We start from the raw sequence: 12,782 nt of genomic DNA on the forward strand, positions 1-12,782 counted from the left end.
ACAAAAATATCTCATAACAGTTTGTTAATTCAAACTTTCAGACATTATGCCAACATGATTGTCATGATGTGAACATCCCTTTGTAACAAAAGACAAAATTTATTCATTGAGTGTGACCTAGAAGTGAATAATTCTGGATAGTCTGTACTGTATTGGATAAAATAGGATGGGAAATGCTATGAACATGAAAAACATGACTTAACAGTTAGAAGTTTCTTCCAGGAGAGGGACTAATATGTCCCTCATCTGCCAGGACCTAAATTGCAAACTTTGCATGGCACTTCCTATGCATGTCATGCCTGTATTGACAAAAAAATTTAAAAGTACTGCATAGGAGTCTAAGAAGCTTTCTTCTTCTGGAAAAGTACTGTAATATGTGCTGCTCTAACATTCCTGTAGTCCATTAAAAGTATGTCAGAATGGAGTAATACTTAATAATTAATGTGTTTCATATATTTTACTTGGACAAGAAGTGTCAAAGTATTTCTCTGAACGTCTTTGATCTCAAAAGATACTGACAGATTGTTTTATCAGGGCAAAGGGAAGGGCTCACTACACACTGGCATGGTACTAGAGTAACCAAAATGATAAGGGTGGAATCATTTGGTATTGGTTACTTTGAATTTCTTACAAGGTCTGCAGCAAGGACAGATCAGTCAGTCTTTGATCCTTGAAATGGACAAGTTATTCAAGGGTGTGTATCGTATGCTGACTCCTCTCAAAGTGCTTATAAGAAACATCATCTCTAGCTTGTTTAGAGACTTAGTATGACTTTTCATTACCAAAAAAGATTCTGTCTGAGGTTATAGTCCTCCCTATAGTCTGCTTTTCCAAGACCTGAATGAGCTTTGCTTTGAATGATATAGGGAAAGGTTGATCCCTTGCATTTCTTGGAGGTAAACCTGGGTGTCTCCATCAAAAAGACAATTCTGAGCTTCTGATGAATAGCCTTTGAGTGTGAAGGTTTAGCATTTCCAAATTCCTGTGGAAACAAAGTGTAGTTGGCACAGGAGTTTCCCTAACTTGGAGAGCTCCTTGGAGAAGGTTATCAGAAGGGCAGATAGCTGGTAACCTGTGACAAACATTGACTGTGAAAACTGACAGATTCTTGGGAACTAAGACTGAATATTCCTTTCCCAAGTGTGTCATGTTTGTTGTGAAATATCTTGATATTAAAAACGTTCAAGGACAGTGAATAAAAAGAAAAGAAATAGATCTTTTGTAGAAAGCCATCTTATGAAATAAATTTTTAAATTTCATTTACATCATGTGCTACTTCCTCTCTGAGAATATTGGCAAGAGTATACCTGCCATCCTTGTCTTGAATCTGTAAGAAAAGTATGATTGTAAGGTCACCGAGACTGGAGCATTCAATTTACAAATTCTTCATGGTCAAAGGGACAAGGCAGTCATCACAATATAGCCTGTATTTACCTGACATTAAAAAACCATTTGTTAGATGGGAATGGCCCATTTGTAAACAGCAAAGGCCTCTCTCTCTCTCATATAGCTAGTTGTGCTACTTCAAAGGAAATATTATCCCCAAGATCTTTCATTTTATCTCACTTATTGCTTTCCACCATTCTTGCCATACAACTCCAAATAAAACTTCTGATTTCAGGCAAGGATTTATTGTACAGAAGTTGATATCTCCTGAAAGTAAGTTCAGTGGAGCTCCCTTTGCTAATTAATCCATCATTACCATTACCAAACATTAACATGTGCAGGATCTCAAACGAAAGTTTTCTTTTATCCCTCTGCACTTGATTATGTGTAGTATAGTACAGTCATTAAAAACAACAGATGTTTTAGAGTTAAAATTAGAACATGTAGAACACTCTTTTGCATCTGTAATCGTAACGACATTTCCTTCACCCATAGTTGCTAAATTCTTAGTAGCAGTTAAAATTATACATATACAGTTCATCTGTAAAAATATGTTATACTGTACTGTAATTGGAAGTGCATCCCAACAATAAAATTCATGGCTTATTACTCCAAAATCCATTGCCAGCACTGGATTTGGAGCCATCTGTAAATCTAGCATTTTCCATAGAAATTACGTGAGTTGCCAACTTTGTCATATTCTTCTTGATGCCAACAAAATACATCACATGCAGAATTAGATAGCGGATATCCATTGGGGGGGAGGGGTTGTTGGCAACTTTAACGTAAGCAGCTCATTTATGGCCATTGCAAAACTGTTCAATATTTACATAACCAGAAAACCATAAGGTTGTGAGATTAAAGAGCGAATCATACTGTTAAAGAGCCTGAATTAAGGAAGACTGATGTTAAAGGTCTTAAAGTACTTCTCTGGCATCAACAAAGAGAATGGGAATTTGCAAATATCTAAAAGCTCCTTTGGCAAATCTAGTGCTTGTATGGTGAACAGTGTCTAGATATTTGACCAGCTAGGAGTTGCTGTTGAATATATTCCACTCTTATAGCTGAGTCGTATAGTTCAGATTGTATACTTAGAATTGATATCAGCTGAACCAATTATAAAATTTTTAGAAAGCTGTAATTTGATAAATAAAATCAAAACTTTGATATTAATAAAGGCCAAACCTCCTTGCTAACCCTGTGAGAGTAAATACAGTAGCTCAGTGCTTTGATAAAACAAAGTGCTGACAACAATAATTATGGTGATAATGATAACCCCCGAGATAGCTGATTGCTAAGTATGTACCACTTGGCTGATTACAGGCAGTCCCCGGCTTACAACAGGGGTTCCGTTTTTATGCCGTGTCGTAAACCGAAAATCATCCTAAACCAAAAAATCATTGAAAATCATAAAAAATCCTAAGAAAACCTTACTTTTAATGCTTTGGCTGTATTGAAAACGATGTAAACTGCATTTTTATTGAGTTTTTCATCAAAAAAGCCTTCAAATTTTGATTATTCTGCCGTTTTGGAGCCACATTTCTTCTGTTGGATTGGCGTACGACGCGTCGTAACCCTGGAATATGCATCGTAAACCATGAAATAATTTCTGATGAATATATTTGAAAAGCGTCGTAACCTCAGAACATCGTAAGCTGGACCCGTCGTCAACCAGGGACTGCCTGTATAAATTTTTTTCACTAATGCATGACACTTTTATATTCACAAATATTAGGTCACAATTATCATATAATATTGAAATCACTATACCTCACAAATAATGTACACCATTAGGAATTATAATTGATAAGTGCATGTGAACTGGCTAGGATTTGAACTCTGGCCCATGGTTTAGATACGGTGATCGACTGTCAGTTTTGATCAGGCAATTTTAACTACTGTAGTATTGAGCTATCAAGCAAGTTACAAGTTTATATCAGTCTGTTGTGTATATTCCTGCTGAATTCAGGATCTGTGCTTAGAATTGATATCCACCATAATAGCTGATTGTTAAGTTGGTAATATTTGGCTAATTATGAACATTTATTAATTATATGCCCATGAATTTTTTATACCTGTATTGACAAATAATATGCCAGAAATATAATTTGATACTGAATTCATGATACCCTACAAATAACTTACACCAACTCTGCCCAGTCTGCTTCTAGATAAATGGAGCAAATTTTAGGTAAATCTTAGAGGATCTGGATAGTACAAGACTAAAGTGCAGTATTAAGTGGGACTTTTTAGCACTAACTGATTTGTGAATTTTTGTTACTGTACCTTCATGAGATCTTTCTCCTGGTAGGGGAGGGAAGGTGTTGAAAGTTATAATTAATTTCTGGGTTTTATGTTCTTTGTCTGAGGTTAGAAGCCCAATCAACCGACGTCTTCTGCGCATCTGAGCCTGAAATAGAGGAAAAAGATGGCGCTGCCCCCACCCTCCTGGGAGGAAAAACATTCCCCCCACAAGAGAGACGGGGCAGCTTGAGGCGTAATATCTAGAGATCCTTCTCCCAAAACTTCCAAAGACGAATCAATGGAAGAAAAGGAAGGAGACAAAGCTGACAAGGAAGGAGAAGCACGGGGGGAAGCAGAACAATGAGGGAGTTGAGATACATCCATCGAAGGAGGAGAAAATCCTTCCCAAGATGGTGCCTCCAATTTCCTCTTGTGTTGCTGCTGCTTGGCAAGTCTCTTCCATTGCTCAGGAAGCCAAGAACGACACTCAGGGCAAGGGTTAGTCACATTACAAACACTCGATCTGCACCTACTACAAGTTGAGTGGGGGTCAGTCTCAAAGGAAGCCAGAAAATGCAAGCAGGGGTAGATGCCTGCACCAGAACTTATCCTCTGAGGCTTATGGGAACTTTTAGTTGGGTTTTGGGACTGCATGATAAAAACCAAAACACACGCACACCAAACAAACACTGAACACAAATACAGCAAAGAAACACGGGCAAAGGCAAAAACAACTGGCTATGGAAAGGAAGGAGAGAAAGAAATGACCTCTGTCAATGGCGGTAAGAAGAAAACTAAGATGTCATGGAGTTGAAATAAGGTTGCTGCCCGCTTCCCATCTCACTTCCTTGACGGATGCCAGATGCCAATTCCTTATATAAACAATTTTTTTTTTTTTTTTTTACCAGTTTCCAGCTGGCGTCAGAAGATTTATCGTAATGTTAAGCCCGCAGGTTTGTTAGCTATGAAAAATACAAATTAATTTAAATTTGTCATTTTGTTTGAGACTTACCTGCCAGATATATATATAGCTGTATTCTCCAAGGTCCGACAGAATTTCAAATTTCGCGGCACACGTGAGTGGCCGGTCAGGTGGTTAGTCCATTCCCGCCGCTGGGAGGCGGGTATCAGGAACCATTCCCATTTTCTATTCAGATTTTCTCTGTCGCCGGACTGTCAACACCTGTTGTCAGTTCCTCCGCCTTTGGATTTCGAAAATATATCTGGGGTGAGCAACCTTCAAAGGTTGGTTAGAAAGAAGGGCTTTTTCCTCTTCCTCTATCACTGTTGCGGATTTTCTCCTTTACTTAAGAGAAAAACTCATATAGCAGTTCCGACTATCAAGTGTTATCGGAGCATGCTTTCGATTGTATTCAGACACAGAATTAGCTTTGTCTTGACAATAAGGACCTCCACGATCTTAGATGCCAAGACGTCCAAGGTTCCTCAGCTGATTTCCCCTGCTTGGAACTTGGACGTAATGCTCAAGTTTTTGATGTTTAGTCCTTTTGAGCTCTCCACTCTGCATCTCTTAAGGATGTTACTCAAACGGCATTCCTCGCGCGGTAAGAGAGTGAGAGAAGTTCGAGGCCGTCATGTGGGCTTCAAGGAACACAATGCTGTCTATTCTTTAAGCCCTAAGTTCTTGGCTAAGAATGATAGGTCTTCTAACCCTTGGCCAAGACACTTTGAAATTAAAGGTTTAGCAGACCTTTTTTGGACAGGAACCTGAGGGAGTTCTATGTCCAGTTAGAGCTCTCAAGTACTACCTTAAAAGAACACAGGACACTCGTGGTCCATTGGATGTTTTATGGTGTTCTGTGAGGCAACCAGTTAAACCTATGTCGAAGAATGCACTGGCATTCTTCATTAGAAAACGCACAAAGAAGTTGTGACGACTCCAACTTCAAGTTGTTGAGAGTTAACGCCACGAGGTGAACCTCCATGGCGTTCAAGAAAATATGGTACTCAGTGACATTTTTAGTGCCACATTTTTGAAGTCAATTCGGTGTTTTCACACTTGGCAAGATGTTTAGGTAGCATACGAAATTGCTTTCGCTGGGACCATACATTGCTGCTTCAGCAACCTTGGGGACAAGGGTAACTCTGATTGGTTTGTTGGGTCGACTACTGTCTTCCCAACCTTGCAAACCAACGCTTTAGGTGTTGGTTAGGTGGTTAGTAATGCTCTTTGTCCTCTTTGTATGGGCTATTCTAGTCACATTGTGGTCATTTTGACAGATCATCTAGCATATAGGTCACTACCCGCTGGGGTCTCTAGTAAAGCAGAAGCAGACTAGAGTGACAGTAACCACTCAGTCAGCTACGCTATCAGATAAGGAACCAAAATAATTTTACCAATAATTGGTTTTTTCCTATTTCTTGGCTGTCTCTACCCTCCAAAGGTGGTATTCAGCTATATTATATCAGGTAAGTCTCATGAACAAAATGATATTTTAATGATAAAATAAAGTTTGTTCATACTTACCTGGCAGATATATATATTTATATTGTTAGAAAATCTGAATAGAAAATGGGAATGGTTCCTGATACCTCCCAGCGGCGGGAATGGGTACTAACCACCTGACCGGCCACTAAAGCTGCTAAATTTGAAATTCTGTCGGACCTTTGGAGAATACAGCTATATATATATCTGCCAGGTAAGTATGAACAAACTTTATTTTATCATTAAAATATCATATTTATATCCATCTATCTTAAATGGGATTTTGGATTATTAGAAGAGGTTGTTAAAGATGTCCTCGTTATGTTGGGGTTATTATTTGATTTTGTTGTATTCTGTTTATTTTGTCAAAGAGTTTGGTGGACCTCAGCATTAATCTTTTTCTCTTGTTTTACCATTTTTATCTTGTATGGCAGCTACATTGCTACTCTCGTCCATATTGTCATCTGTGATAGGACTCTAACTCTATTGTGTCTGGGATTTTTGGGCTAAATGGTGGTGAAGAGGAGGATTGTCATCTTTTTCAAGATATTAGTTGGTGCTTTAGATATTCTTCTCTTCCTAAATCGGGTACGTAATATGTACAGTATATCCAGAGTGTGCATTATTGATTCATGCTGATATGCAGGATAAACGCTTTGAGAGGGTTGTATATTTCCAGGAATGTTTCTCACCTGCTGGTCCTATTAGGTATTATGATTGTCAGCCTTTATCAATAGGCAATGATATTGCCTGTTAGATTGTGTTATTTTTAGTGTTGGTCATTTGAATGGCCTTTGCATAATTCATTTTTATGTGTAGTGTTGGTCATTTGAATGGCCTTTGCATTATTCATTTTTATACTTAATTTCTAAGCATATCCAACACTAAGATGGCTAGCTTTTGCTTTTTATAAATATTTTTTATTTTCTCTGTATTCTTTGCAGTTTTATTTTATTTACTTTAATGGTCTTTTTTGTTTCTTTTACACTTGACACTTTTTGTGTTGTTTGTATATTGACCATGGTCTTGCACAGAGCAGTTCATAGTAATCATATACTGTATTTCTATAGAAACATGGGGATGGCCAAACCTGAACCAGTTGTAGCATTGTATTGGCTTTGGCTTGTATTCACAAAATTGAAGTCTTTCATTTTCAGTGCAAACATGATCTGGTATATTTGAATCTTCAAAGGTCAGAACTATCATTTTGGCCCTTGACACCATATTGATCTTCCATGCTGTGCTTGGACTCTTGTCCTATATTTCATCCTTTTTAAATTCATATATGTATGTAGTGATTGAATATCACACCCCCTACCATTGGTGAAATTTAGTTGGGGTTTGACCTCTGTCAGCATTTCCCTGCCATCTTTATTTATGTTGCGTAGCATATGTGACTACATATCAGATTTTGTGTGAACTCCGACCTATTTTATTTTTTGAAGTGTGATATGTCCTTAATTTCTGTAGGATCTATTTTATTACGTATATGTTTGATTAATTTACAATAGTTATAATTTTCACCTTTTTCAGTTAATGTTGTCTATGTAGGTTTTGTTATGCACTTTTATTGCCACTGTTTTATTTGAGGTGTCTTTCATATTCAAGTTTACATATACTGTACCCAGATTTCTGGGGCTTTTTCACATAGAACCCCAATACTTTATAATCATTAACTAATACATCTGTATACAGTATCATTCAGATCTCTTGTTTGCTTCAAATGTCTCTTCACGGCTTTCACATACAATCCAGGCATCACATTTGTTATGAAGTTTAATTCTTATTTCTCTATTGACACTTATCTGCCAGATACTTTTACATCTGTTTCTGAAATACTTTCACAGCAATATCCTGTATGTGTAGTATGTTCAGATGTTGAGTATCTGTCAGATCTCTGTATCCTAGAGACAAGCCAAAGTCCTAATAATGCCTGTATCAAAGGTTCATCAAGGGAGGGAGGACAGAGTTTGACAATTGTTGGATTGAAGGGTACATGGGGATTTGGAGATTTACAGAGATGACTTCTGTATCTAATGGGTTGTAGCCCTGATTTAAGTACTTTAACATTAGCGAACAGTACGTGGAAAAAGATACTATGACCTTCCATCTAAGCTCAGGTGGACCTTGTCAGTCTGAACAAATTTGGCCTCTTAGTTTGATCCCATATGCATAGGAAGAAGTGCACAACTACAACTCAATACATCCCCTGCATCACATATTTCTGTCATCAGGCTTGTGGCCCCTACAGTGAGTATGGACCTCATGGCATATCATGCTACTGGCCTTGATTCAGTTATGAGGCCAGAGAAACACCAAGCTACCTGAACCTCTCTAAGCAGTGCGAGAGAAAGTTTGGTAGGGTAGAGTATGAAAGGTAATGCAGAAGGTTAAGGGTAGGTAAGTCCATTAAGTTGTAGGGTGGGAGATCACCTACCTATTACCCTGCTTATGTGGATGGTCCAAAAACAGTTCCAAAGTAGTCAACTAAAGTTTGTTGGCTCAGATTTGGTGTGGAAGTTCTTGGGTGACGTGCAAAGCATGGTTGGACCTATCAGGTAGGAAAGCATCACACCCTGCTGCTTTAGCAAAGCACATCATTGCAACAGGTAAGCTTTCCCACTAATTGAAAGTACTAGGTGTTGGGGGGGAGATTGTCTAAAATTACCACAAGATTGATGTGGGTTGCTTTCCAAGAACCTTATCTCACCCATCAAATAATCTAACTCTCGTGGTGAATAACAATAAAAGACTGAGAAAACTTAATATCTTTATATAGATCACATCAAGTTTTCTAACGCAACCACCAAGTTAAATACCCTTTACTGAGCAGATACAGAAAATAAATGACATAGCACTAAGGTAACACTGAATGGCTTAAATACCACAAAAAACAAGCATTTAAAATTAGTGAACCAAAACTAAACCTAATTTCAATATCCAGCAACAAGCAAATAAGCAGTTACCATCTCATCTCTGTGACGGATGCCAGATGCCACCAATTCCTTGCATAAACAATTCTTGTTTTTATTTTTACCAGTTTCCAGCTGGTGCCAGAAGATTTATCTTAATGTTAAGACTGCAGGTTTGTTAGCTATGAAAAATACAAATTAATTTAAATTTGCCATTTTAATCATTAAAAGCAAAACCCAGTGTTATCAATGAACTAAGCAAAACCTAACTTGAAAGAATGATTAGCATGTCACTCCCAGTGAGCTACCTTACCAACATAAGTGTGATTAAAACCTACCAAAAATAAACATCTTTTTTTACAATTGACACTTTGTGCTGTTTGTACATTGACCATCCTCTTGTTCAGAGCACTTCTTAGTTACTAACTATTTTTTTGGAGAAACATGGGAGGCTAATTACTTCACAAGAAATGGAATTGATTAAAGGAAATTCTTAAAAATAGAAAACTAACAGCAAAGCACAAGGAATGATAGTTGTGAATTGAAAGGTAGATGCATGAATTGTGACCCTTCTAGCTGCTTGAGATTGGAGGATCTACCTGTGTATGCACAATACTACTAGCAGCTCTTTTCTTTTTTAAAAGAGACTGAAATATGTGAGACAATTTTGTATGCACAAAATGGGGTAATTGTAAGTAATAGGTTTTTTGCTTAAGGACCTCAGACTGTCACTGAGCTAGAAATGCATGGCTAACATTACAAAAAGTCTCTTTAGCTCTTGAGACAAAGCATTTCCTGTGTTAGTTTTTGTATATTCTTCCATGTTGTGGTAATCATTGTTGCAACTATAAATGGATGACACATTTTGTGAAAACAAATGAGATTGTGAAGGTGAATATTTGCATGAAAACTACCCATCTCAAGAGTACTATTGGAGGATTCATCTGCAGGTAACAAAATATTAATTAATGTACTGTCATTACTTGCCATCAAGTGACAGATCTTTGTATCCAAAATAAATTTCAAAGTATGCTTGCTGCCATAGCATATCTTGATAACATTAGATTAAGGCTGAATTTCTAACAGTAGTTACGAGGTTGGTCACACATGCTCCAGCCACCACCACTTGTTTCTGCAGACATTTTTTGCCTCCTCACAGGGAGACCTGATTTTTTATAAGACTACCTCTAGTTTCTCACCCATAGCTTGCTGTTTCAGTGGTACTGTAGTTATTGCTTCATTACCAACGAACAGATTGATATGGAGTTGTGAACAGGTGTAACAGTTTTATTTGTGTCACACCAAATGCATTCTTATAATCTGGCCCATTCATGATCCATGAAATGTCAAGACATGATAATGCTCTTCAGAAAGAGGAAGAAGGTTTGTAGTCATCATTATTCATACACAGATAAATCTCTGGATCCTCAGCAGTGATCACAGGCACTATTCATGATCTGCAACAGTGAGCAATGTGTACAATCTTTGCCTAGCATTAGCATTCAATTATCTTTTCTTTTTTCAGTGAAATCTCTGCTTTTCTATTGTAGCCGCTCAGCCTATCAGACCTCAACTTTTCAAACTTTGTTACTTATCAGCTACCGCATTGTGAAGGATTTTACTTGGCTGTTTTTCAGAATTGATGCATTTGTGGATAAATGTCTTAGATTGAATGATAAGTGTAAAGTACAATTTAGCTTACATTCAAAATTATATGGATTTATTGCTGACTAGGTTATCTTCAAAGCTCAGTTATTGGGTATTCCACAGGTTCTTTGTTACTTATCAAATTTTTCTGCCTGTTTTTGAGTCCAGATCCCCAAAACATCTACTTAATAGATGATTTAGGTCTGCCCCTCCCAGTAAGTAATGAAATCCATTAAGTAACAGATTGGCATAAAGCTAACACAGCACAGTATCCTGGACCAACTCACATAGCTTACAGTGTACAGTAATTCCATGTAAAGTGTGGTAATTAATAGCATATCTGGACTAGTGTTTGTCATTCTCTTTCAGTTAAATATATGTATTAATTTACTTATCATTCAGTTCAGAGAAATATTCACTAAATGAATAACTTCCAGAAAATACTGTACAGTTTAGCCTTAACAAATATGTAGTGAAATGTGGTAGGTCTACCTACTTAGCTGGTAACACTTACAAGATAAGTAAAATGCACAAAAATAATGCAATTACATATTAAAAGTCATAAACTTCTTTGTGTTTGCTTTTACAGAGGTTATAAAACACTAAGCACTTGCTTCCCCCCCCCCTCTCTCTCTCTCTCTCTCTCTCTCTCTCTCTCTCTCTCTCTCTCTCTCTCTCTCTCTCTCTCTCAAAAACCTTGTATTTTTTTTAAAGAATGGCACTTGCTCACCTATCTCTGTCTATGATTTTATTTTTTTATAAAGAATAATCCAGAGAGAGAGAGAGAGAGAGAGAGAGAGAGAGAGAGAGAGAGAGAGAGAGAGAGAGAGAGAGAGAGAGAGAGAGGGTGCACAAACACAGTAAGTGATAGTTTATCATAACATGTATGTGCATGTACATTTACAAATGCACATAGACGGACTGAAAAATACATGTATGCAACAGTACATAATAAATGTGTGTTTAATCAGTACATGAACCATAAAGTCTTCGTGAGTTGATCATGATGCCTTTGAAAACTTTAGCCTCTATTCATTTTTAAAAAATTCATTATTTGTCACTTTTGTATGGAAATGTTTTGAAGACCATACAGTATACAGTATAGAGTATATTGTTTTTCATGTGCACTGTACTTAGTTTTAATTTAACATTTAAACTATTTTGTCTTAGTGCTTACTGATTTATGGTGCTGGGATTTTATGCATGCACAATTGCTCTGAGCATAGTATTTGAGTAAATGTTCTTTCTCAATTTAAAGTTGGATAAAAAGTATTTTTAGAGTAACTCATTTTAATTTTGAAAGTGGTAGTTAACTTTCATTTTCATTTCCCTTTTTTCATATACTCTATTGTGAAAAGAATTCAAGGAATATACTGTACTCCATTTGTCAGTGAGTAACCCCAGTGGTTTTTATATGGATGAAAGGGAAGTAGTTCAGACCGAATTGAGTGGTGGCATTTGACATGTTAAAGAGTATTTTTCTCTTATTTCACTAAGGATAAGAGAAGTAAACAGTCACATATGTCAAGGACTGTTATGTGCACTCCTTGTATGTATGCATGCTTTGTTATTTTAATTTCCATTGCAGTGGTTGTATTTAATCTAAGCCTTGAGTAGTTGATTCTTATAAGTATTACAGAACCTTTGGGAATTGTAAAGTCTGATTCAGATATTCTTTTAACTTGGTGAATGATACTTTCTTTTTCTTGCATTCATTTTGATTCTGTTGAATTGTCTTTGACATTGAAGCTTTGAAGTAAATTACTTTACTCCTATATCATTTTTGAAAACAAAACTAATTTGAAGTTTTTTGCAAATGAATGAAAGAATGATTTGGTTTACCTTATTTTTCTGTTTACTAATGAAACACCAACATCTACAGATGGTGAAGACATTACATAAAGCAAGCATACAGTACATAACCTGGAAGATGCAAAACAACCCCAATTTAAAGCCATGGGTTTATCCAGAACAGATCAACGTACCACGGATAGCATTCAATCAGGTATTGCTTTGTATTTTTTGTTGATTATACATGACATCTTTTTATAGTAATTTGTTTCATCATAACCTCACCTTTCTTTTTAATGTCCTAGTTTGTGGTCTTAGAATGTCTCCAGGTACTGTATTCTTTTGTCTAACTGATA

General features: G+C 36.7%; 1 protein-coding gene across 3 annotated transcripts in view; it reads left to right on the forward strand.

Annotated features, from left to right (window-relative positions):
* Nucleotides 1–12,782, forward strand: part of LOC136838592 (START domain-containing protein 10-like) — an 80,743-nt gene that overhangs the window by 52,959 nt on the left and 15,002 nt on the right. For 2 of the 3 annotated variants that reach the window (XM_067103797.1, XM_067103798.1), the window contains one exon: nucleotides 12,518–12,640. In XM_067103797.1, the coding sequence (XP_066959898.1) occupies nucleotides 12,518–12,640 (123 nt within the window). Of the gene's footprint in view, nucleotides 1–12,517; nucleotides 12,641–12,782 lie in introns of those variants that run through there. The other variant, XM_067103799.1, reaches the window with a different exon arrangement.

Source organism: Macrobrachium rosenbergii, chromosome 5 (assembly GCF_040412425.1).
Source record: "Macrobrachium rosenbergii isolate ZJJX-2024 chromosome 5, ASM4041242v1, whole genome shotgun sequence".
Classification (NCBI taxonomy): Eukaryota; Metazoa; Arthropoda; class Malacostraca; order Decapoda; family Palaemonidae; genus Macrobrachium; species Macrobrachium rosenbergii.